Source organism: Papio anubis, chromosome 14 (genome assembly GCF_008728515.1).
Source record: "Papio anubis isolate 15944 chromosome 14, Panubis1.0, whole genome shotgun sequence".
Taxonomy (NCBI): domain Eukaryota; kingdom Metazoa; phylum Chordata; class Mammalia; order Primates; family Cercopithecidae; genus Papio; species Papio anubis.
Genome location: NC_044989.1, coordinates 58,461,265 through 58,488,929, shown reverse-complemented (window position 1 = coordinate 58,488,929; position 27,665 = coordinate 58,461,265). Strand labels below are relative to the sequence as shown.

General features: G+C 36.0%; 1 protein-coding gene across 7 annotated transcripts in view; it reads right to left on the bottom strand.

Annotated features, from left to right (window-relative positions):
- The window catches only part of VRK2 (VRK serine/threonine kinase 2), a 106,451-nt gene extending 90,679 nt beyond the window's left edge, over positions 1-15,772 (bottom strand). For 2 of the 7 annotated variants that reach the window (XM_021924840.2, XM_021924839.2), the window contains exons 1-2: positions 15,218-15,475; positions 13,092-13,232 (exon numbers count right to left, since the gene is read on the bottom strand). In XM_021924840.2, coding sequence (XP_021780532.2) covers positions 13,092-13,227 — 136 coding nt within the window. In that variant the 5' untranslated portion in view covers positions 13,228-13,232; positions 15,218-15,475. The other 5 variants (XM_009184240.3, XM_009184237.4, XM_031655201.1 and 2 more) reach the window with 5 other exon arrangements.
- Between the last annotated feature and the right edge of the window lie 11,893 nt (positions 15,773-27,665).

The window sequence follows — 27,665 nt, the reverse complement described above, 5'->3', positions numbered from 1 at the left end:
CACTGACAGATTTGGTTGATGCAGGGTTGCCACAACCCTTAGTCTGTAAAAAAACACAGTATCTGCAAAGCACAATAAAGTGATGTGCAATAAGACAAGGTAAGCCTGAATATGAAACAGATAAAGCAGAAATGCTAAGGTTGAAACATGGGATGGGAGACCAGAACCCTTACCCCTTTCACCTCTACACCTGGGTTCCACAGAGACCAGTGTGAAGACTTAGTGGTAACTGGTTTGTCATTTTCTGAATTTATTTATAGTATCTCCAGTCATATTTATAATAATTTCTTATTGAATGTCTGCTACTTTCTCTTCAAGGATAAAAATAAACAATAGCATTCTCATTATATTATATTCTATCATTACATTTTCACTTTGTTCTACTAACCTTTTACCCTATATACATCCTTGTTTAGCTCTCTTAATGATTTTTACTGTGGAATATAAAATAATAACAGATCCTGCTATTGCTTTACTGTTTAGTTACATGTGCATGAAAAACCTTAACCTTTTAGTGTCTTTATATCTTATCATTTTAAGTATTTCTCTTTTGGCAACTGATTATGAAGTTCTGTCAGTGATCTTCTTTAACTGAGGCTCACAGACTTTTTTCAAATGTAGTTAACTGACAATTTTATTATAATACACTAATTTATATAATTGTCATTTTTCTTTGCTGCCTTTGGCCAGTTACTTACAGGTTGTGGTATATATTACATATTTATTTCATTTTACCACAAATTATATCTTCCAACCCATTTATCTATTTCTCAAACATTAACACTAATAAACTCTAACTTAGCTGTTTTTATTATTATTAACTAAATACATTTTGAGCTTCCCTAAAGGGTTGATATGTAACTTAACTGTTAACCCTATAATTTTGAACCACAGTTCATCAATCTAATTGAGAAATTTGAACTTTGTTATAAAATTCTATATTCATAACTTATAGTTCTTAAAAAAAAAATCCCCCAAGTTTTACTAAACTGGTTTTGCTTTATATCATCAAATCTTTTCTTAATAGTTTCATTTATCTCTTGTAAGTCATTTTCAATCATACACTACTTTCAAGCCTATTTTATCTTAGTGATAATCTATTAAGAAATAATTTCAGGTTTACTAAGACCTCAAATGTTTCCTTCTACCTCCTAAGAGACATTCAATTTGGCCATACAATAGAATGAGAGCTATTATTTTTCTTAGCCATCATAAATCCTATTTTCAAAGTGTATGAAGTGAGGGCTGAAGTAGTTCTTGACCTCTCTTCCTTAAATAATATTGTCAGTTCTGTAATTTAGGTTTAAAAACCTATTATGTAAGAATCTTTAGCCCTGTTCCTGCTTTTTTGAAGCACTTTCTAATATTTATGCTGAAATCAGGCTGCAAATAAGGGAAATCTTTCTTATGTTTTTCATTATGGTCTTTATTTTGCATGTCTTTACATTTTCATGTGATCTTCTTACTATCCAAAGATACACTACATAAACAGATAATATAGCCATTATTTTTTCTTCTTGATGGTCTCTTTATCTCATTTTTCTGTGACTGAGATTTGCTTCTTTACCAGCTGCATTCATTATTTCCTTAAGGCCTCTATCCATGTGCCAATATCAACAGATCATTTATAAATTTAACTCCATCTTTCAGGATTTAACAGGTTTTCACAGTCAGAAGGAACTTAAAAGTGCTCCACCCGAAAAAAAAAATACTTATTTTTTTACAGGAATTCTTTATTATAGTCAATCTACATTAAACTAGTTAATTTCAGAAGATTTATCTTGCTCAAAAGCTTTCTGCTAGAGTAGACATTCTGATTATTGTGGAAGACTATACAATTTTTTTCTTCCTCTTTTCATCACACAGCAACATTTACCTGTTAGCTATACAGATTTGTTTTGTTTTCTTCTCACTTTTCTTTGTCTTACGTGGGATTTTTTTTTTTTTTTTTTTGGTCAGTTTTACTACTTTTTCTTCTACTATCCTCCTAATACTGTGTAGAATAAAAGGTTTACATAACTAATTCTCCATTCTCAATTATAATACTCACATTTGATACTGGAGATGTAAGATAGAACTGTAACACATGACTTTTTAATAGAAATAAGACCAAGCATAATGAATAGCTTTTCTTTACATTCTCCAGAATTTGAAATTAATAATCCCATATCTCTGTAAGTGCTCAAGAACATGTATTTAATGTAGTAACTTGCATTTGTTCATTCTTTTCCTTGTTAAATATATATACACCAAATTAAAAAGTATTCTAGTATAAAATCTTGCATTGCAATAGCTAATATCTCTTCTTTATTATAAACACCCCAAGGTTTACCGCTACATGTTCTAACTTCTTCATGAAATCACTTGTGAGTATGTAATAATCATTACTACTGTATAATATCTTGAAATAACTAATTTTAGTTATTTAAAAATAATTTTTCAAAACCTAGACTTTTATTATAAATAAAATATATTGGTATCTGAAACAAATTCTGTAAAGGGATATGTTCTTTAACACAATCCTATTTTTCTTATTTTCTGTTTGTTTTACTCTTTAAAAGACCTAGTTTTCTAAGCAGTGTATCTTTAAATTATTATCCAATGGAAAAAAATATGGTCAAGAATCATTCAATATTTATAAAGGTATCCATTTTTATATGGTGCTTATTAAAATCATATCATAGGGATTTAAACAGGTCTATTTGGATCTTCCTGTTACTTATTTGACTCAAAACAAATGTATAAAATGTATAAAACTAGATAAATGTATTCAGTTTTGCAAAGGCATGAAAATCCAACAAATCTTTCTCATCAGATTGCATGAACTATTAGATGACTATTCGCACTTTTTTCCATAAAAATATTGTTTGAGGTATGGTACATTTTTAATGTAATTTTTCCAGTGCCTAACATTAGGTTTACTATAAATATCAGATGTTCTTTCACAGATTTTGAGATCTTAATAATATCAAAAACATATCACTGATGCTCTATGCCTTGAGTTGTCAATCTGAATGAAAATGACACCATTATTAGCATCATCACTAACAGATTTCTTAAATTAGCTGCCAATACTATCAATTACATATTTTGCTGTTACTTTAGAAATGAGCTTGTCATAAGCATGCCATTTGCCACTGTTTTATCTGGCTAACAATAAATTCAAGTGTTCTTTGACAAGGGACATCAGTAGGGCAGGGACTGGAGCTCAAATATTTTAATATTTGAGACATTTTAAAAATTGTGGCCAGAAGGTAATTTACGTATCCTCTTTAGGCCTCAATGTCTTCCTTAGTTAAGCTGCTGAGAGGATTCAATGAAATAATTCATGCAATGCACTTAACACAGAGCTTGGCACACACTAAGTGAAAGATTTTAGTAGTTGATAATAAAGATGATAATTTCCTAAAAAAAGAATTCAAAAACTAGTCCCAGCATTTATCAGATACTACAGACACATTTGACACATCTACTACTCTTTACCAGACTCTTCTTTCATTCTTTTTTACTTTCCTGTGTTCTATGTTCACGGCCTCATCAGTGAGGCTTTAGTAACATTATCTCTAAGAGGTTCATTAGGTGGCACTCAGAATACCTGAAATGGAAGCTATGTTCTCTGTGCGCCTCTTTCACACATGTTGAAGCTTCCGATTGCTCTTGCTTGAAATAAATTTGCGGGAAGCTGCCTTTACTCCACACTAAGCATTGGAGAGAGAAAAATGGCCAGTGTCTCTGGGGAATAATTAACAAAAGACAGTTTGTTTCATCTTCATGATAAAATACAGCATCCCTATTAAAAGGCAAATTCATCATTTCCAAAAGTTAAATAGAATGACACTTTTAAAGTAATTCCAGCTGATTAAATTTAGGGCTTTGAAAAAAAAAATTAATTCATGAATATACTCTGAATCTTTCATTTGATTTTAAAATGTATAAATGTTCATTTAACTTTGAGCCCTTGCCTCTCAGTGTTCTATTCTGAGCTAGTCAAACAAGTGGTAGCAGGCATGCTGGGCTCAATAATACTGCCTCTCATATTTAAATACTCTATTTCACTTGGATTGCAAATTAAAGACAGTCTCCTGAATGCTGACACATTTTCAATGATTGATTTTGCAAAACGTGTTGATTTTTCCTACACTGTTTTGCCTCTTTGTGTGTCAACTTTGGCCTTCTTTTCTTGCTCCTTTGCAGCACTGCTGTCTCTTTGAAGACATTGTCTGCCTGATATAAAAAAAAAAAATGTACATTAAACCTCATGACTAATTATGTGGATAGAAAATTCCCAATCTCAAACATAAAATACCCCTGCCCAGAAACCATAACAAAAGCTTCTGACTATGTACAAAACCCTTAATCAAACCTTTCACAGACTTGGATTAAAAAGAAATCCCAATAATTTATTTTCTGTAAATGTTGTGTTTACATTCTTTGAAAACTTGATTTCTTATGCATGTTACATGCCTGTAAGTCAATCCATTTAATAGTAAACACCATGCTTTTCCCCACAAAAGTTTACACTTGCTATTAGTTCTACTTCAATTAAATACTACTCAGAAGAACTGTTTTATTAGAAAGACAAAACTGATTTGTCTTAACACAATGTCCATTTTTTAGTCCCTTCTCCATACTATGCATTAACAGAGTAGACTCTTCACAATAAATTCTACAATCTATGGATTAAGTACACAGCTTCTTTGTATTTTAAAAATATACTTGAAAAGAAAATAAACACATACTTTTTGCCCTTCAAATTCCCCAAAAGATACAAAAGAATTTCTCTAAATCTGAAAGTACAGTGCCTTACACACAGGTCACATATAGGATAGAGCATGGAATTTTTTGTCTCAGACAACCTATTTGCTGGGAAAATCATAATAGAACAGTTCTAGAGTTAATTTAACAAATCACTTTTTAAGAACAGTAACATGCAAGGCCATATTAAGCACTGTCAGTGACTGCCTGTAAGCAGTTTATAATGTAGTGTCTGTGTGCACACATGTTGGGGGAAACAGGTAAAAAAGACAACATACAAAATAGTGACCGTCTGAAATGATGAGGTGAGCATCGTGTGAAAGCACAGCACGGGAACAAAGACAGAGAGAAGTTATGAACACTCCCCAGCGTGCCTCTTTAGCATGTCGGAATTTCCATAAAGCCTACCAGTCATCATTTGTTTCCACAAACAGTCCTAGCAGCACACCTTCCTTGCTTCCAGTCTACCAAGTCTAGGTACTCTGCTATTTGGCTGTTGCTTGCCTTTTTGTTAGACCAACTCTCCTCTACCTCTAGCTGTACATCTCCCACCATTACCAAGTACAATAAAAGCATCACATGCCACCACTTTCCCACTATTTTGGGAAGCCCTGCAATGACTACCAGTGTACCAATTAACTAGTCCAACCCTGGAGATAAAATGATAGTTCCTTAAAACTGTGTTCCAGAATGGGAAGATGAGAGGAGGTGGGGTGAGAGTAGCCACATTAGTTACTCTTCAGAAATAGCCACACTACCTAAGCAGACCAGGTTGGATTAAGGTCTGCACATGAGCCAAAGCTGAGAATTCATTGCCTTTGTTGGCTCATGTCACTTCTTTAATTAATGTCACTTTCTCTGGTTTAATATCAGAGCAAGTGACAAGAGTGCTTCTGGATGAATTGTGTTTTCCGAGGACTGTATGGCACACTCTCCTGCAGTCTGACAGAGGGACGTGCCAGTTTTACTTGGCAGTTACAATGCACCAGCTTTAGTTTTAGTAGTTTAATTTGTGGCAGTTATATGTTTTGAATACGTTGAAGTATTCACAACGGTCTCATGGAATCTGTTCCATAGATAAAGTTTACACAGTGAAAAAGCAAAAGCAACGGCTATAAGGCGATTAGGAAAAGCTTCTCTTGGCCACAGCTGGTCTTACAGGCATTCCTGTAAATTTTAGAGCATTTAGAAGATATGATTAAAGTGATCAGAAGGAAGAGTGCCCTCTTTCAGGGGGTGGGGGAGGGGAGTTCTGTAGTGGGTGTGAGACAATCAGAAGGAAATATGATGTTTAGAACTCAATTTTATGCAAAATCCATTATTCAAGAAGCAAAGTTTATATACATGATAGACATGCAATGAAATAAATGTAAAAATAGAAAGTTTTGTTACTTATGCATTAAGTTGGTTCTAACATTTTGGTTAACTAAGTTTTTATTGATAGAAAACTCTGAAGATTTTCTGCATTGAGGAGAAAGGACTAAACTTTTTCCTTTGGTTTATTAAAAATCTTTCTGTTTCAGGATGACATTTTTTGAAGGTCTTTTATTTGGAGTTTTCTCTTCATCTCTTTTGTACAATTTTGTGAAGCTTCATCAGTTCATAGTGAAAAGAGCTGCCTGCCACCAAGGAGTTCTTCTAAACTTTGCCTGCCCTTTCTAAATTTAGGGTTCTTTACTGCAGCAGGTTGAAGATCTGGCTTTGATTGCACCTGGCTCTGCTGGAGAATAGAAATATTCATCTCCACTGAATGCATGCTGCTTAAGTGCTGGAGGCACTTGCAGGAGAGTAACTCTCATTGGAAACTTCATTACAATACTTTCTCTTCCCTACATGAAGTAGTAATTCTCATTCACCAAAGATAGGATTTTGCCTGACACAGCCACAGGAGCTGCTGTTTGACTTTCAAAATTAATCAACTTCTAAGCTGGAGTAGAAATGGCATGTCCTTTAACCTTAAGCACAAAAAGCTCTCAACAGACTGTAGTTTTTATATCCCTGGATGGGAATTTGGGCCCCTGATACTTAAACTTGATTCACATACTGGGTTTCTGGCATGCTTTTGCCCATACCCATCTGCTAGCCTGGCACTGTGCCCATTCAGAAGGTGTGATGCCAGTTTCAATAGGGCATAGGTGCCAATCAAAGATGGGTTTGGAGGGGCAGCATGCAGAACGCAGCAAAAGTCAGTTCTTCTGCCAGAAGATCCTCCTGTTATCATATAATGCCAATGAAGGGCCACATGCTTCATTGCTTGGGATCACATTGCATCTGTAGATGTTTCTGGCCTTCAATGGATGTCTTTCTACAGAATATTTCCCTCAAGTATTACTTGATAGAAGATGTTAAAGAAAAGATAAATCCACTTGGCTAACAAAAGGCCATGCTTTTAAAAGAGACAAGGGAAGTCCTCAACAATTATCTTGAAATAATTGCTGAGTTTTCTCTCTTTTCTCCTTAAAATATTTTTTCATGGAGCATACAATAGAGTGTTCAGGAATAACTCAGTCCATGTGATGGAGCTATCAGGGACGAACATTCTAAAGAAATACTAATTGCAAAATCAAGTATCTAAGCAGTATAAAACCCATAAGTGCCTTTAAGTGTAGATGATGAACAAATTTTCATCATCCAAGTAGCTAATTTCTAATGAGCTCTCTCATTTAGAGCTTTAAAGTTTCTTAATTTTCTTCTCATTTATCTGATATAGATATTCCTGTGTCTTAAAAGAAGAAACACACCTCATACTATTTATTCCTCTTCTTCCTTATCTAAAGAAAAAAAAAAAAAAAACCTAAAACACTTCAGAAGCAGAAGTCTATCCATATTTCATAAGGAAGCCAGAAGCTCTCAAAAGCTGAGAATTCTTTTATTGTGTGGCAATAGAGGTGAGCTCATTTCAGAAAGAAGAAATTTCCCCATAGCAATAGGCTTCAAATTAAAAAAAAAACCTTGACCACTGTAAACAGTTACAAGATAGTAACAGATGCAGTGGAAGAGACATAATATATAAATGCACTGAAGGACAGAGTATTTTATAAATCTTCCCTTAAGGCAAAAGAATTTGACAGTAAAGTGTTGAAAATGAAGAAGAATCATAATATGAAATATGCTTAAAAAATGGATATTTTAAAAAAATGAAGAAGCCAAGTCTTATAAGTCTCCATTTTAATGGAAGGAACCCAAACTTTCTAAACACCTAGATTTCTTAACTGATAGATAATTGAGTACTGCTATCTCTTTAAAAACTCAAAATTTAAATATAAACAAAATTAAAATACATCTTATAGAGACTTTTATTTCTTGTCTGTCAGTCCAACAAACACATTAAATTTACAAAATTTCAAGTGATCCCTTCCTCATTTTGAGTTTATATTACCTATTATTTACACCTTCTGGAAACTAATTTATCATAAATACTATAGTTTCTAGTACAAATTTTTCTCATTTTCACATTTATTCAATTCTTTTCTTCATTCCCACAGTATCATTTGCAAAATTGCCTAATAACAATTGCAGTGGCACCACAATGTTGCACTGCGTCAAATAAGGCTATTTATCTCAAAGCTCTCTCTATAAAACACTACCAAAATAACATTTAATAACGTAATATGTCATGAAGCAATATGTATTTCAACACACTACTTTGTTGCTAGCATTATCATTGTACTCTTCTAAACTTTATTCTGCATACCTTAAAATCAATCTATTATAGCTCACTATAAAGATAGTAAAAAATTATTTTATGAAGAAGTAAAACAAATTCTATGTATGTGGTTTATATTCACTTGTTAAAAATATGTGTTTCCTTATCAGTAAAATAAATGAGTTAAACTTTGATAATTTTTAAAAACCTACCCCCAACAAAAAATTCCTTCTATGTTTCTAAAGCACAAAATTAGGCTAATCTGACAGCATGATCCAAAAATGTCTGGCAGTCACTTTGATGAAATTTAAACATCTGTCCATGGATAAATGATCTGATTTTTAGGCTTCACCACAGTTAACTTTAGTTATAAAAATATGTTATTCTTTATAAAAGCTTTGAGATAATATCTAAAAGATATTGCAACTGATGCCCTGTCAATAAAGCATATGCACATTCTTTTAGATGATGTCATGATAGTTGCCTTGTCTCAACTTTCCTGGTGACTAAGGATACTCATCTGTAGGAGTAGACCAAAGTTAAGAGTGACATCTATAATTATGGAAGAGAACAAAGCAAACTAGCTTGTGTGGGTTAAGTACTCCAATCTCAGTCTCAATTTCTTAGGCAAATAACTGTTGAACATCTATTCTGTGCTTGACACTCCAAAGATGCTAAATGGTCATCACCGTGCCCACCTTCAAGAAACTAAAACTTCTACAGATAAATCATATCTTTTACTTATATAATCGGCCTTCAAAAGAATATGGCTAAAGTTTATCCTGTAATTCTGTTATTCTCAATTTTGAATAATTTCTAAAACCAATAGCTTTCATATCTGAAGCAGATAAATACAGCTTATATGAGAACTTTTCACTACTATAGCAAATTTTAGGGGGAGCTTTTTTCAGTAAAATGTCATAAAGTCTTCTGTTGACATTCTCTATGTTCTCAGTTTTACCACATTAGTAGTTAAATCCACCAAAATTCACAGAATAAATAGAAAATTCACCCTTCCAATGGAGTTCTTTGTTATCGTCTTAACTATGGCAGCAACTTTTTTTTTTTTTTTTTTTTAAGACAGTCTCACTCTGTCACCTAAACTAGAATGCAGTGGTGCGATCTTGGCTCACTACAACCTCCTCCTCCCAAGTTCAGGCAATTCTCATGCCACAGTCTCCTGAGTAGCTGGGACTACAGGCACACATTACCACAACCAGCTAATTTTTTGTATTTTAGTAGAGATAGGGTTTCACCAAGTTGCCCAGGCTGGAGCATAGGCAATCCACCTGCCTGGGCCTTCCAAAGTGCTAGGATTACAGGCATGAGCCACTGAGCCTGGCCCCACTATGGCACCAGTATTAAGAATGGGAATGTCTAAGGAAATAAATAAATAAATTACATTTATTAAATGCTTATCAAGTTCCTTAAAAACAAAATCATTTAATTCTCCTCACAATTATTGTTATCACAATTATGCAGAATAGAAACAAAGAACCCAAAGGATTAAGTAACTAGATGAGTGAGTGGCTTCATCAGGTCAGGATTCAGGTCATATATGCCTAATGCCAAAACCTCTGCTATTATTTACGCAATTCTCCCTTAATCTACTTGGTTCTATGTTATACCTAGCATTATAATTAAATTCTAACCCTCAGTTTTCTCTCCTTCCTGAAGTTTAAAAAACGTTTTCACTTATTTGATACTAAAATGATAGCAATTTTTCCCATCCCCAAACCAGCTTCCTTTCTTCTTTTTTCCTCCCCTTCTGTTTTCATATTCAAAGAAAGAACTTTGACTTTGTTCTTGTATTCAGACTTCTTTTCACTCTTCTATTTATATTAATGCCAGAGGCACACTATTTCTCCAAGTCAAGAGTAAATACCAAACTTCTCTGCCCCTTCCCCTTAACTGTAAGCTGCTGATTACCAAAAGGCCCTGGCTACTGATGTCAAAGCTAGAGGACAGTTGTACATGCACAATGAGCTAGACAGAGCGGCTAGTTTCTTCTCAGCCTTAGGCAGTAAATGCTGATCAAGTGTCTGCTGAAAGGGGGTATCTGGAAAGAATACCTGAAATGAATGTAGCTGGACACAAAGGTATTCAGGAAAATTTGAATTTTACTGCTTCTTCTCTTCATTTATATAGAGGAAGTGATGAGAACCATGGTAAAATGCAAAAACATGATGTAATTTCATGTTGATTTGTTTGTATAGCTTTGAAAAAAGTAAAAACTAAGTTTAGTGAAGTTAAACTGATTCTACGATTCATTAGCATCACTTTTAATGGAACAGTTACAACATTTGGAACACACATCTTTATCACAAAATCTGAAGTATCAGAGCCTTTTTTCTGAAAATAGCTAAATATTTCTTTAAAGTCCTTCCTCAATGGTGTGCACTCGCTAATCTTCCTAGGGTCCAGGTTTTAAAGTTCAGATACTAGAGAATGTTCCATTACATACTGAACCCTGAAATATATTATAAAACAAATAGTATTATTTTAGTAATAAAAAAAATAAGTAGGCTGGGCGCAGTGGCTCACGTCTGTAATCCCAGCACTTTGGGAGGCCGAGGTGGGCAGATCACCTGAGGTCAGGAGTTCAAGACCAGCCTGGCTAATATGGCAAAACCCCATTTCTATTAAAAATACAAAAATTAGCCGGGCATGGTGGCAAGTGCCTGTACTCCCAGCTACTTGGGAGGTTGAGGCATGAGAATTGCATGAACCTAGGAGGTGGAGATTGCAGTGGTCTGAGATTAAGCCACTGCACTCCAGTCTGGGCCACAGAGTGAGATTCCATCTCAAAAAAAAAAAAAAAAGTAAAAGTATGTGACACTGTACTTAGACTGAAAGAAGCAAAGATTTTTCTGCATTTGAATAGGGACAAGTAAGTCACATGCCTATGCAAGTATATTCCCTTATCGTAACAGTAACAATAGTGACTATGTGTACACATAAATACATACAGATAAGCAGACATACACTAATTAATCTTAAACATTGATTTGGATTTAAATACATATAATATTTACATTTCAAAAAGAGAAAAGAGGTAAGATCAACATAGTCAATGTTTTTTTCTAGTTCTTTGAAATTACTCAAATAATACAAACATTAGAAAACCAAAAGTGATAAGCTATGGAATCCAAGCCTATAGCTCAGCCACATCAGAAATAATGTATTCAACACTGTATCTCGACCTTCAGTCAAGATAGTATACTAGAGATCTTAATGCTTTGCTGTAATACAGAATTCACTAAGTTCAAGTTTCAAACAATACTCATTCTCACATAGTCTTCATATGTAATATTCTATACAGTAGCCACATGTAGTTACTGAGCACATGAGCCACGTGGTAATTGGGCTCTTGAGACTAGATAAACCTTAGATTTTGAAGACTTTCATTTAAAAAAGTAAAATATTTCATTTGTTTATGTTAAGAGCATATTGAAATAGTATTTTTGATATACTGCATTAAATATTATTAAAATAATTTCACCTGTTTCTTTTAATGTATTTTAATGTGGCTCCTAGAAAATTTTAAACTACATATGTAGCTTGTATTACATTTCTATTGAACAGTGTTGACTATGTCACTAAATCTAGCACTTAATAATCACAGCATTTTGCAATTTCAAGCAAGTTCAAACCCTTTAAATGGGGTAATTGTCCTTTACTTGGCCCATACAATTTTTTGTGCTGGTCTTGTCTTTCCAACTAGATTAGACACTGAAGTATTTAATAAGCAGCTACTTATTGACCAAATTTTATTCATTCATTCAAAACTACAATCTTAGTTTTATCAGAAGAGGATCTTTATGTTTCAGGATCCATGAAGCATGTTTTTCTGGAAATATTTCATGAGAACCCAAGATTCCCTCAAAGGAGGTATTTTATCAACTCCTTAAACTCCTGTGGAAATAGATGTGATCTCAGCCAGTACATTTAGGAGAATTTATTCTTGAGGGTATATTTTTAAAAATCATTAACATTTTCCTTATTTTATTCATCAATCTTTTAATGGATATCCCTTCCTCAACACAGATTTAAGATAGCCTTGAATGATTCATTAAAGTTCAGTGTAATTTTTAAATGCTTAAATGCAATGTAAAGGCCTACCCAGCCCATGGTTCCTTACTGTACCACAGATCACAGAAAATGTGTTTATTTTTTCAATTATCCCAAGAATGGCACATCCCTAGGACCACTCTAGATGCACGAGAAGTTAATTTATTCCATAGAATAGATGCCTTAAGTTTTATCTATGAATTCTCCAGTAGAGCCCAGTTAAGAAATGACTAGACCTTTGCTTTGCCTAAATATTAATGATTAAGATTCACAGAAAGTATTTTTATCTATACAGTTGTGGTTTCTCATCTGAAAAAAGCATGTTTCTAAGAAAACAAGTTCTCAAAAAAAAGAAAGTTAGCATTTTGTCTGGCATATTGTAAAATTATGCTCTAAAAAGGCTTCTAAGAGTTATTTAGAAAAACATGGACAACAAGGAGTGGGTCAGTGATGTCTGGAACCCAGACACTGTACTATATTATTACTTAATCAAGTACAATTATGAATTTTAATAAAGTACACATATGAATTCCATATTTCCATTCTTAAAATGTCACTAAGTAATCACAGCTACAGTCACAGAAATAAGAATAATTGGTAATTTAAGGTTTTACTTTACCTAAATATATCAATCCAAATCCTCCAGAGCCAATCTTCTTGCCCAGTACCCACTGATTGCCTTCCATATCATCCAGAACCTTGCCTTCTGGAAGTGGAATAGGAAGTTTGTATTTTTCATTTCTTTTTGGTGGCATCACTTCTGTTGGCAGAAGGGGTGAGATAAATGGGTAAAAATAAAAACAAATAAAACTCTTTAGAGTTAAAATACATTTCCCAAAATGTCTTCAATGGGGAACTTTCCCAGGTTCCTAGAAATTAGGATTCTAAAGTTAATTCAGTTTGGAAAAGCCCACACATTATATTCAAATTAGAAATTCATATACATTACAATATTGAGATCTAAGAGATACGGATATTTAAAAAAAACAGAAGCAAATTAATCAAATTTCATTTAATACAACACTTCCAAAATTCATTTCCGGGGTCTATAGCACATATTAACAGTGCAGGATACACCTTAAGCAACAAGAAATTAACAATTTCCAATGAAAAAATAAAATAAATTTCATACACATAGAAATACTGCTTTCATTGAGAATGTAAAATGTTAAAAGTGAGAAGGTCTTCAGTCACTAGAACACAGAACTGGATTGGGAAGACACAGACAATGGCAATGGACATCATCACCACCAAGCAAAGCATGTGACACCGAGTAGGTACGCAGTAAACATTTGTTAAATGAGCCAGGGATTTTCATGGATATGTAATTTAGCAGAACACTAGGCCATCGGGTAGTTCCCGGGCTGCCAAAATATTCTCAGCATTTTGTCTTCTTACCCTCTCTCAGTTCATCACAGTGAAAATAGTCCTGCCTTAGAGATTACTGCTGTGCCACCAACAACAAAAACATAATCTCCATAGCACAGCCATGCAACTTTAATCAACTAATTATAATTGTATATAGGTTAGCAAATTTCTCAATGGGAAATTCTGAGTTAAAAGAGAAAATTTCTTAGGGGAAAAAATATATATGCCAGCATATATGCCTCAAAATAATTTAAATGTGAAGGTTAACCATGATCCTCTAAGTATTTCTGAAGAATTTTTTAAAACTATTAAGAGTTTCTGACATGAAAGTTATTTATAAACATATACACGTAAAGTTTTCTTAATATAATCTTCCTATCTTCCGTAAGTGTCTGTTTTTCCTCCTTCACTTAACTGCTTTTTTACTTAGCAGCATCATCCCAGGTAGAGTCGCTGCGTGTATCTTTAACAATATTCACCTGTCCTCCTCCTGATAGGCACACAAGGGAAGCTGGGAATTTGGATGGTGAACCATGCCTGGAGCATTGATTGTATCATAAAGTAGGAAAAGTTTTGTGGAGGTTTCCCTCGACCAGTACATTATAGATGCTGGTACCTATTACAGATTTACTGATTTAAAACTTAAAAGTCTCCGAAGTGTAAAAAACTACTGATTAAGGCATAAATTCTAAATAATTATAAAGAGGATAAACATATTTTGGGGCAAGGCAGTGGCTTCAGGGCTTGAGGCGGTAAAGGAGACCCTGACTACGAAATGCACACCCTGGGGGCGGGTCCCGAGTTCATCTGCTCGGGGAAACGACAGCCTCCTCTCAGGGCCAGTCCCTATCAGGGGTGTCCCTTTGGCTTCTGGGTACATTCCCAAGGCTAAGATGAAGTCCTCAACATGAGTTTCCGGGCAAACTGATACCCAGAGTTTAACATGAGCCAGGGCTGACCTCCAACCCCGCCGCGGCCGCTGACCCTGCGGGAGGAATCGAGAGCAGCGCGGCCCAGCCGCCTGGTCCGTCCGCCCTTAGCGCGCCGGGGAGCCACGACCAGCCTTCCCGCCCCAAGTTCTCTCTGCACTGGCAAAAAGAGAAACGCCACCCTCTTTTCCACTGACACCTCGGACCCCGCTTTTGGCCAACGCGAGTAGAAGGGGACGCCTGGTTCTCACCCCCAGAGGGGAAAAAGGAACCAAACGCGGAAGCAGAGACCAAGCCCAGGGCATGACTAAGACGCAGCCCAGAATCCCCGGCGTCTCACTCCGACGGCAGCTCTTTCCCGGGCGGGGCCGCGGCTCCGGCGGTGCAAGCGGAGAGCGGAGCGCGGAGTTGCTGCACCCCAACCAAGACCCCAGAGCAAAAGACTGACCGGGCCTCAGTGTCCCTCGCCGCCGGGCCGCGCGCACCGCCTCCTGCCTCGGGACCAGGCGGAGCCCCCGGGCCTACAATCCCGCGGGAAGGCGGGCCCAGCATCCGAGCCGGCCCGCCTTAGGGCCTTCTTAACTTCTCACTAGCTGCCTCGGCCTCGCAGTGCAGCAGCCCGCGGAGCCTGGCACAGGCCGCAGCCGGTTCTTTTCAGCGGCCTGTCCACGCCCCGGAGACGCCCAGGGGAAGGAGAGGGCGCGGCTACAAGTGTTATTACCTCCACCCTGGCCCGCCAGCGTCTGGACGAAGAGCCGCCGCCAGACCAGTTTGGTACGAAATAAGCACGACCTGCATTTGTGTAGGAGGAGTGTTAGGTCTGTACCACAGCCTGAGTACCACGAGCTTCCAAATGGCCAGTACTTACCGAGCTCTCGCCGAGCAACTAGTGGTACTAGCGAACACTCCAGTTAGGAGGGCCTGTATGTAACTCACCGCGTTTAAATTCTCAAAGGCATATTGGTTCAGGACCTATTTCTGCCATTAATCGTTGGATAATTTTAACACCGTAATTACTTAACAAACTTCAGATTTTTTTTTTGTCTGTGAAATGAAAATAACCATAGTTATTAGATTATAAGGATATTGGTTATGATTATGATAATAAAGTGAGGACTTTATTAAGCAGTTTTCTAATACATAAAGACCCATATCGGCCAGGTGCGGTGGCTCACTCCTGTATCCATCACTTTGGGAGGCCGAGGTGGGTGGATCCTCTAAGGTCAGGAGTTTGAGACCAGCATGGCCAACATGGTGAAACCCCGTCTCTACTAAAAATACAAAAAATTAGCCAGGCGTGGTGGCGGACGCCTGTAATCCAGCTACTGGGGAGGCTGAGGCAGGAGAAGCGCTTGAACCCGGGAAGCGGAGATTGCAGTATGCAGAGATCGCTGCACCCAAGCCTGGGCAACAAGAGCGAAACTCCGTGTCGAAGGAAAAAAAAAAAAAAAAAAGACTCATAGCTTATATTTTAGACTAAACCAAACAAATGCTTAGAAAAAGATTATTAATACTTCAGCCTTCTGCATAGGAACCACCAATAATTGGTTGGGATGCAAATACTGAAAGGAAAATTGGAGCCCTTTAATGAATTTGATAGAATAAGGAATCTTTCAGACGGTCACCAAAATGAAAGATGGCATGAGAAGGCGTTTCTAAAAACAAAAAAGTATTTTTAAAGAAACTTAGTCCATAGAATAATTGTGCCCTTAGTCATTCACTGGTCCAACAGTGTGCTTTCTTATTTTCGTAAGATATATATGTAACAGATGCAATTGGTTACTGATCCTAATATCCATATTGGGTACTCTTTCCTCCTTTCCAAATTTGTTCAGCTTTCCACCACTTCCCAGGGTCCCTTTTGGGAAGACACAACTCCAGCAACAGCCACAGCAGATTACTTGTAGGTGGTTCCTCTCCCTACAGGCATGTATCCAGTGTGTTAGTAAATCCTGTTGGCTCAACCTTCCAAATACATTCAACATCTATCACTTAGCACCCTTACCTGCATTCTGGCCCAAACCATATTTTTTCTCTAGGTAATTGTATTACCCTGCTAAATATTTTATACCCTCTTACCCCTTTAGTCTGTTCACGACAAACAGCCACATGATCCTTAAAGCTTAAATAATTCCTGAACTTAAAACAATTCAGTGTCATTCCAATTTACTCACTGTTAGCCAGTCTTCACTATGACTTTAAACAGCATTTCTCAACCTGGGCACTATTGACAGTCAGCCTGGATAATTCTTTGTTGGGGGTATAGAAGGAGGAGGATGATTGAGAGGTAAGCTGTCCTGTGCATTGTAGGGTATTTAGCAGTCTCCCTGGTCTCCTCAGCACTCCCTCCCACACAAGTTATAACAACCAAAATGTCCCCCAACATTACCAAATTTGGCAAAATTGCCCCTCGTTGGAAACAACAGTGATCTACCTGTTATGCACTCCCACTCCCCAATCTCCTATTACTCTCTTCAACCACAGTGGCCTGCTGTTCTCAGGAACGTTGCACATTTCCTGCCACTTGGACCACTCTTCAACCTGGTATCTATATGGCCTACTCCATCACTTCCTTCAGGTCTTTATTTAAAAGTCATTTCAGTGAGACCTTTCGTAAACATCCTATCTGAAATTTCAAGCCACCCACAATATCTCATAGCCTCTTTCTCTGTATTTTCCCCTAGTACCTACTGCTGTACAGCCATATATTATACAGTTTATTATTTATTTTGACAAAAGACAATCTTTTTCAGTAAATTGTATGTTTCATGAGGTCAGGCAACATTTTTTCCTGTTTTCGTTACCACTGTATCCCCAACCCCTAGAAAGGATATAGACAACCATTTCCTTCTTGAATGAATAAATGAATCATGCGGGCCCCATTCCAATTCCCATGATTGGTTTAGACAGTATAAAATAAATATGTGTTGAGTCTAGATAACAAGAGGTGAAAAGAAGTTTCCTGGACACATTCTTGGAAGAGATAGTCTGTGATATGATGGTTAAAATGGCTGCAGTCATCGTGTGACCATGAAGGTGGGGAAAAGTACTAATCTAAAGCCCCAGGAATGGCAGAATATTCAACAAATGTTAGAACAGCTAGACATCCATATATACAAAAACAAAGAAAGAAGAAAGAAAAAAAACCCTTAATTCATACCCCATGTAAAAATTAACTTGAAACTGATCATACAGCTAAATCTAAATACAAGATGTAAATCTAAAACCTTTTAGAGAAAACCTAGCAGAAAATCTATAATCTTTAACTGTGTGTAGTTATAAAGTACAAAAAATTTAAAAGCTGAAAATCTAAAAGAAGAAATTGACAATTTAACTTCATCAAAATGAAAAACTTTTGCTTTTCAAAATATACTATTAAGTTACCAAGGATTTGGAACAACTTGGAACTCTCTTATATTGCTGTTGATGGTACAGCCACTCTGGAAAACAGTTTGGCAGATTCTTATAGTGTCAAACATACAATTAAAATACAACCCAGCATTTGCATATTTACCCAAGATAAATCCAAACCTGTATCCACACAAAGAATTAGAGCAGCTTCATATATAATAGCCAAAAACTGGAAATAAATTTCCATCAACTGGTGAATGAATAAGCAAATATACAATGAACCATCACTCAGCAATAAAAAGGAGCAAAGCACCAGTAGTCAACAAGCTGGATGAATATCAAAAACACAATGCTATGTAAAAGAAAGAAGACACAAAGGAGTATATACAATATAATCCTTTATTCGAAATTGAAGAGCTGGGATTGACTGCAAAGAGCTGAAACATTGCAAATGTTAAATTTCTTTACTGTGGTAGTAGATACATTATTATACATTTGTCAAAATCCCTCTAATTGTACCCTTAAGATTGAATTGTATATAAATTATACCTCAATAAAATCGATTTAAAAGAATGGCAAAAGAGAAAGATAGGAAGATCCTGAGTCTTTGAGGCCATTATTGAACTACTAATTCAACTAATCGTGAACCACCATATTTTCATCTTCATCCATGAGATGTTAAGTGTTCTTATTTAAACCACTTAGCATTGGTTTTTATATTTTTTGCAGCCAAAATCTTCCTAACAGCAAAATAAAGTTTCAAGTTTCATAAGTGCCAATGATTTTTAAATGTTAATAAATTTGTACTAAATAAAAATGGCAACAGAGGAGCAGGTAAACCTATATTGAGAATATGTGTTTTTTTAAAGTGTTGGGATTTAATGCAGAATTTTATGATTCAGAGCATATTGCTGTGTGTATGTTTCAAGATGAAAACTGACAGAATATAGAAATACAAATTTTGGAACTAGTGAAAGAACATCTTCTGAATGAACATGATGAGAAACAAGAAAGAAAAGAGAATCTAGACATGAAAGCACTGAAGTGTGAGTCATCAGAAAAAAATATGGGGAAAACTAGGTTTTCAAACAAAGCTATTTTGATAGATCTTACAGGCTATGAATGATTCACCACAAATACACACGCACACAAAAGGACTTTCTTGGCTGTATGCCAACTTGTAGGTATGGCATGGGTTCTGCTTTTCAAAGAACCAGGTGCTATAAAATGCTCACACTGGTTAAAAAGAAAAAGAAAAACCCAGCCATTTAGTAAGCATACTTTACAAGGCCAGGATCATTTCAAATCAATTAAAGTGTTAAAGATGATGCATAGACAAAACATTCAGAAAAAGCCAATTTTTGTTACTTAAAGTGAGATAAGATCATATCAGTGGAAACGTTTTGCCTGCCAAAGAAGAGCTAGTTTTTTGCTTTATAAAAATCAGGAGGCCATTTGCACTCATAAACTTACAATCTCTAAACAGCTAAGCAGTTCCTGACATAGAAATTTTGAAAATAATAGAATTCAGGTAAATGGAATTCCAAGCCCATTAGGTACACAATCAGACCAAATACCTATGTCCTCTGCATTCTTTACATATAAGATAATTACAAAGTATAAACTTAACCATCCAAATGACATAATTCTTGATTGTCTATATAAATGAAGGATTAGAATATTAAAAATAATTTAAAATGTCGTATCAGTATGTCATGTAAACCAAAAAGTATCTGAGATAAGTCTCAATCAGTTTAGAAGTTTGTTTTGCCAAGGTTAAGGACATACACGGGATACAGCCTCAAGAGGTCCTGAGAACATGTGCCCAAGATGGTTGGTTTTATATATTTTAGGGAGACAGAAGACATCAATCAATACTTGTAAAATATACATTGGTTCAGTCTGGAAAGGCCCGACAGCTTGAAAGGGGGGTGGGATGAGGGAGTTCCAGGTCATAGGTGGATTCAAAGATTTTCTGAGTTTATCTAAAGACCTGGAATCAGCAGAAAGGAATATCTGGGTTAAGATAAAGGACTGTCGAGACCAAGGGTATTAGTTTACTGATGGAGCCTCCAGGTAACAGGCTTCAGAGAGAATAGACTTTAAATGTTTCTTATCAGACTTAAAAAGATGCCAGATTCTTAGTTTATTCTCTCCTGGATCAGGAAAAAGACTCGGAAAGGGAAGGGGATTCTCTACAAATGTAGATTTTCTCCACAAGAGAAAGTTTTGCAGGGCCATTTCAAAACATGTCAAAGAAATATATTTGGGGATAAAATACTACATTTTTTTTTCAGGGCCTGCTATCTGTCATATTGGTATCTTACTGCTATGAAAGGTCTGTCTTGTCAGTGTTAAGGTCTGTGCTTTAATATTAATGCTGGTCAGTTGTGTGGGAATTTCAAAGGGAAGAGGGTGTAATGAGGCATACCCAAACACCCATTTCCATCATGGTCTGAACTGGTGTTTCCAGTTAACTTTGGAATGCCCTTGGCTGAAAAGAGGGGTCCATTCAGTTAGTTTGGGGGCTTAGAATTTTATTTTTCATTTATAGTCAAAAGTCTCAATAAAATTTTTTTAAGGATATTAATTTGTAGAACCTTGCTGCAAACAATGTAAATGTAAATATGTATCAGATTGTCTCTCAAACAATTGAGTGTAGTAAACCAAATATTGACTAGCCAAAAGTGGTATGATTCTTATCCTGTCCATTCCCCAAATACAAGCACCATAAAAGGTTAATTATAAGACTATATTTACACTCTACATCCTTTTTTTCCCCCAATTAACATCCCTGCAGTAACCAAAAACATGAGCTGGATAAGGAGGAGAAGAGGAGCTGGCTGAATGATTTTTAAGTGGAAGCTGAATGTTCAGTAAGAATAGAGTTGTTGAAGCATTCGGAGGAGAGGTAATAGTTTCCCTGTGTGTCATGTAAGCCATGCTTTTAGGCTTTCCTTTCAGGCGATTGCAACATCCTCCTCCAAGGGACTTGAAAGAACCTTCTATTCCCCAAATATTCCTGGCCATTCCCAGTGACTATCTCAGATACGCTCCATCGCTTTCTCTCTCCTGCTGTGAACCTTTTGGTTGATATCTACTGTTGAGACATAGTTTACCCAACAAATTAGGTGGAAGTACCTGGCTAATATTGCTAGCTGCCTTCTTCCACTCAACTCTATCCCTGACGTTCTGTAGCTTGTAAGACATCAAAATGGACCTGGGTTTTCTGCAGCCCTTAAGACACTTAAGTTGTGGTCTACACAGAAGCAAAGGCTTCTCTTGTCCCTTTGGGTCACAATTTCTCTTACTGCTTTACTACTTCCACTACAGGGGCTAACAAATGTTTTAATGTAAACAGTGTATTTAGGTTTTCTTCTAAGTCTCACTGCCAATTTCAGGACCTAAGCATGCAGTTTGGAGCTAGTAGACACAACAAGTGAAAGATGTTATGTTCAGATTTATTTTCCTTTAGATATCAGAAAAGTTATTGGACAAACCTAGTCTTCCTGACTACCCCTTCCGTTACCTGTTACACTAAGTTATCTCACTGAAGACTCCCTGTTATTTCAGGCAAATAAACTCAGATGTCTCTGGATCTAGAAATGAGTGAAAAATATAGATTCCATCTGAGACATACACAATTATCAAATTACTTAAGATATACCAATATTTAAATCTATTTATTATAAAATACATGCTTACCAGGGCAACATAGCGAGAACCTGTCTCTACCAAATTTTATTAATAAAAAGTAAAAAAAAAAAAATTAGCCAGGTGTGGTAGTGTGTGCCTGTATTCCCAGCTACTCAGGAGGCTGAGGTGGGAGGATTGGGAGCCTGGGAGATTGAGGCTGCAGTGAGCTATGATCACAACGCTGTACTCCAGCCTGGGCAACAGAGTGAGACTCTGTCTCAAAAATAAGTAAATAAGTAAAAAGAAAAAATAAATAAAAATAAAATACATGCTTATAGTAAATATTTAAGAAAATATCAAGAAGTAATTATAGAGGGGGAAGTTGCCCATAAAAAATTTAAAAAATAATCTCTGTTAACATTTTAGTACATGTCCTTTCAGTGTTTTGTTTTTTATCCCATAAAAAACAAAAGGCATCAAAAATGGACCTGGGTTTTCTGCTTTCTAGGTTATATGCTTTCTATAGTTGTACTCAAATTGCATGTATATAATATTTTTATTCTGCTTTTTTCAATTAGCAGTATAACAAACACATTTTCCCCCTCTCCAGTCATCAGTCATGATCCTGCATCCTTAAACAATTAGTCACTAAATCCCGAGTCTTTAATACGCTTATTGGGGTAATGAGTTGGGGAAAAACAAGGAGTGATCTCAGGAAGCCAGGGAATTCATATTGAAATAAAAACAAATGCTAGGGAGAGAAATAATTAAGAAGACTAGAGGAGAAACAGAAAAGACAGGAATTCAATCCTGTTGGATGTAGGAGAAAGTTTTAGGAAATAAGGAGAGAGGAATATGAAAGTTTTTTGTGGAGAACAGCTGCTCTGAGATAACTGAAACTGAAAGAGAAAGAAAAAGAGCATTTTTAAGAGTTGAATGTACTTCCCCTTTTGGCAATGTTCTGAGGAAGTGCAATAAGGATGCACATTGCTTTCAGTTATCTTTGGCTGCAGGAGAGTTGTTTCTTGGAATATGATCCTATGTGAGGATCTTTTCAAAATGAGGGTATAAACTGGCCAGGATGATGTAGGTTTTATAATAGCTTTTAAAATTGTTTTATTTTTACATAAATCAGATAATACCTTACTTGCTGTTTCACATCTTGATTTTTATCAACTAATAGTATTGTGGCTTCCCCAACCTGTATCAATGTATAAATATTTTATCATATTCCAGTTGTACATGTTTTCTAATATTCCATAGTGTAGATGTATCATCATTTAATCATTTTTATTTAGATGAATATTTAGGTATTTTTTATTTTATTCCAAATTATCAATAAAGCAGAGATGTTAATCAGTCTTATTTCCTCAGCACCTGTAGTAGTGACTGAGGTGTGGTTGAGGCTTGCATATTAAATTGATAAAAGACAGATAACAGGAAAAAAGGCATATGTATCTTTATTGATGCTAAATTTTTTTATGTGCATAGGGTCTCGCAGAAAGAAAGTGAAAACCCAAAAAAGCAGTTAGTCTTGGGGGCATGTGTACCATTTTGACAAAGTGTGATGTATTATGGAGAAGTGACTAGACAAAATAAATGAAGGCTCCTAGGGGCAGTAAACTGTGGAACAGTGACTAGGAAATCTAGGGTAGATAAAGCTTGTTTAGTAAGTTTTGTTAGGCAGATAAGAATAATCATCCTACTCTTGGAACTGGAGAGAAAAACACCTTTACAAATGAAAATCTATGTTACCTTTACAAAGGAAAATTTATATACCACTGTTAGGCAGAAAGGAGGAGGCCAGAAAGTTCTTCCTGTGTGTGCTCGTATTAGTCCATTTTCACACTGCTATTAAGAAATATCTGAGACTGGGTAGTTTATAAAGGAAAGATTTAATTGACTTACAGTTTAGCATGGCTGGAGAGGCCTCAAGAAACTTCAAGTACCTTTTTCACAAGGCGGCAGAAAAAAGAGAGAGCAGGGGAAACCGCCACTTATAAAGCCATTAGATCTTGTGAGAAATCACTCACTATCACAAGAACAGCATGGGGGAAAACCACCCCCATGATCCAATCACCTCCCACCACGCCTTTCCCTCAACCCCTGAGGATTACATTTCGAGATGAGATTTGGGTGGGGACACAGAGCCAAACCATATCAATGCTCCTCCTCAATTGCTTTCAGCTCCAAATCATCCTTATATCAAAGTGGCATATTTTGGAGTGTCATATTCTAATTCCTATATTGACATGTAGCAGGCAATGAAATAAATGCTTGTTGAATGAATACTTGCTACACTGCCTATTTTTCAGTCTTTTATATTTTCCCAATGAGTTGGCAAATTATTGTGTTGCTTTAATTTTTATTTTTCTGATTACTAGTAAGGTTAAGAAACTTCTCATTTGTTTATTAGGCATTTGTATTTTGTAAAATTAGTTTTTTGTCTATAGCTCTTCCCATTTTTCTACTCAGTTTGATCATTTTCTGAAAACAGTTTCTTTATTGGCAAAAAGAAGGGAGACATATTGCAGGAGTATTGTAAGGTTTAAATGAGAAGATGGCAAGAACCTAGCATAGTAAATAACTCCTTAGATATGAATGTACTTCCTCAATTTTCTCAGTCCTGAGAATACTCTTGAGTAGGAAGGTATTGGTCCACATCTTTTAAAACACTCATTTGAAAAATGGGGGATTTTGTTTCTGTGTCTTCCACAAACAGTTTTTTTCTTTAAGCTTTTCATTGCACACATGCAGATGTTTATGGAACAAGAGTCAAAACCTACTTCTGCATCCCTCACTGCACCTGCCCCCTTTCCCACAGAAAATAAACAGATTCTAAAGTCTTTCAGTTTTTATTCTTAGGGCCTATAGACCTTGAGCTCAGTTTGTCTGAACCAAAATTATATAGGATCTTGAGTACTTGATAAAGAGTTTAGCCTTGACATTATAGACCTTGGCTGTGTAACACGGAAGTCATGAAACACCTGCGACCATTTACATTTAAATGAATCAAGACAGGGGAATGGTGGCTCATGCCTGTAATCTCAGCAATTTGGAAGGCTAAGGCAGGAGGATTGCCTGAGCCCAGGAATTGGAGATTAGCCTGGGCAACATGGCGAGACCCCATCTCTAAAAAAAATACAAAAATTAGCTGGGCATGGGGGTGCATGCCTATAGTTTCAGCTACTCGGGAGTCTGAAATGGGAGGATAAGACTACAGTGAGTAGTGACTGCACCACTACACTCCAGACTGGGCAACAGAGTGAGACTCTGTCAAAAAAAATTAATAAATTAAGATCAAGCAAAATGAAAAATTCAGTACCAGTTTTATGAGTTATGTTTCAAGTGCTTCTTAGCCACATATACCTAGTGGCTACCCTATTGGACAGTGTAGATTATAAAATATTTCCATCATTGTAGAGAGTTATGTTGGACATCACTACTATAGACAATAGAAAATCACTGGAGACTTGAGCAAGAGGCTAACACTAACTGCTCATGTGTGATAACCGCACAGAGTGATATATATGAGAAGGTCTATTCTTTTATTTCTATTTTTTATTTTTTGAGACAGAGTATCTCTCTCGCCCAGGCTGGAGTGCAGTGGCGCCATCTCGGCTCACTGCAAGGTCCGCCTCCCGGGTTCACGCCATTCTCCTGCCTCAGCTTCCAGAGTAGCTGGGACTACAGGCACCCGCCACCACGCCCGGCTAATTTTTTGTATTTTTAGTAGAGACGGAGTTTCACCGTGTTAGCCAGGATGGTCTCAATCTCCTGACCTCGTGATCTGCCCACCTTGGCCTCCCAAACTGCTGGGATTAGGGAAGAATGGTCTATTCTTTAGCCAACACCATATTTTTTTGACTACTGTAATTCTAAACTTCATTTTTTTTTTGGTTTTACATATTATTTTTGTATATATAAATATATATTAATTTGAACATAGAGAAGTTGTGGAAGGCATATACCATCTTGATACTGATTACATTGGGTTATCTCAGCATATAGAGAGGGTTAGAGTAGATTAATGCTTTATTTTAGACTTCTGTCACTTTTTACTCATTATAACAAAGAAAAATTCATTTGTGTTATTTCTAGAAAATGAAATTAATGATATGCCCACTTCACCACATTTATTTTTTTAAAAAGATCCTAAGGGACGATAATTTAGTACTACATAGAATGCAGATACTTTGTAGGAATATATGTTCCTTTTTTGCAATATAGAAAGCCCAGAGTAATATTATTATATCAAAAATACTCCCTTTCCTGGTGGAAAAGGATGTACGATGCTGCTTCTACTCTACTTCCTATCTACCAGATATAGTAGGTGAGAAAAAAAATGTCATACAATTGGGACCACTTCAATAAGCAATTGGATAAAATTAATGATATGTTGATCTCAGTTCTGAAAAGACCGTGCTTTATTTAGCTGTCTCAGACATATAAGAAAAAAAAAATACTCTTTTTCAAGGATGTTTAAGAGGATACTTATAAGCCACTCTTATGAAGTCTTTCTAATGGCTAACAACCATAACTAGTAATGGAAGTTCTGTCTTCTAAGATTATTCCCCATTTATATAGTTCAAAAGAACAACTCTATTTTGAGGACAGTGTTTTTTACATAGTAATCTCATTTTATACCCGAATATTATCCACATTTTCCTATTTCATATTTTCACACATATGTGGCTGGGTCTCATCTGATGCCACTTCAATTCACTTATAAAATAGAAGAATTCTACTGCCCTTTCATACATCATGGAGCTTTCTCTCTTCTCCCCTTCCAAGTTATAGAGAAGAAGGCTACAAAAATCTTCCCTAAAAGTAAAGTTAGCAATGTTGAATTGATTGGATGAAGGTAATGAACATTCAAATGTCAGTATATTGGAGTGAGTCGATAATGTGAAGTATTTATGACAGTGCTGATTCATTTCATAAGGCTACTCAATCAACTATGAAATGCAAATGTTACTCGAGTCATGAAATATTCCTCTGAAACTATCTGGACAATCTGTTATAGAATAATTCATGCTGCATAGATACTCCTGTGTTTTTAATGTACATAATAGTTTCCTGGAATCCAGTTCCAATCCATAACAAAAATAAACTGATAAATAGATAATAGGTGAAACAGAGAGTAAGGAGACCATAGACTGATGAAGAAATCTGTGAAAACTTCTGGGTAATGTAATGATAAGAGCAGGTTTTTATCTCCCTGCTCCCAAATTCCCATTGAAATGTCCAATATAATATTGTTAAGGGGGAAGGAGGAAAATAATTCTACGGTAGCAGCAGAAAGGAAAGATGAATACTGGCCACGTGCAGGAAACTTTGGGGGCATTTCTGTTAAAATTAATACAGATAGGATTAAACTGTTGGAAGGCATGGAGTACCCATGTCAAACATCCTCTTCTAGAAAAGCAATGTACCCATAATACAGTAGAGAATATACTAACCAATTAATACCACCACACCTTCAGATTTGGAGGTATTAGGGCTAAAGATAAATCTCAGGCATCATGTCATCAAGAGCACAGCCTCATTTATGTTGAGCAAAACATTTGGACCATATCATATGTCTGCGAGGCCTCATGGGGCAATGACCTGGCACCATTGAAGCTTGTCCCTACACCAAGAGTGAACCACCAAGCATTTAGAATAGTACCTAGTTTACAGATATTCAATAAATATTTTGAAGGAATAAATAAAGTTTTTTTTTTTTTAAGAGATACACCTAATGTAAGTGATGAGTTAATGGGTGCAGCACACCAACATGGCACATGTATACATATGTAACAAACCTGTACGTTGTGCGCATGTACCCTAGAACTTAAAGTATAATAATAATAATAAAAGATTATAATCAAGGAAAAAAAAAAGAAAAAAAACCTCTGCAACCTGGT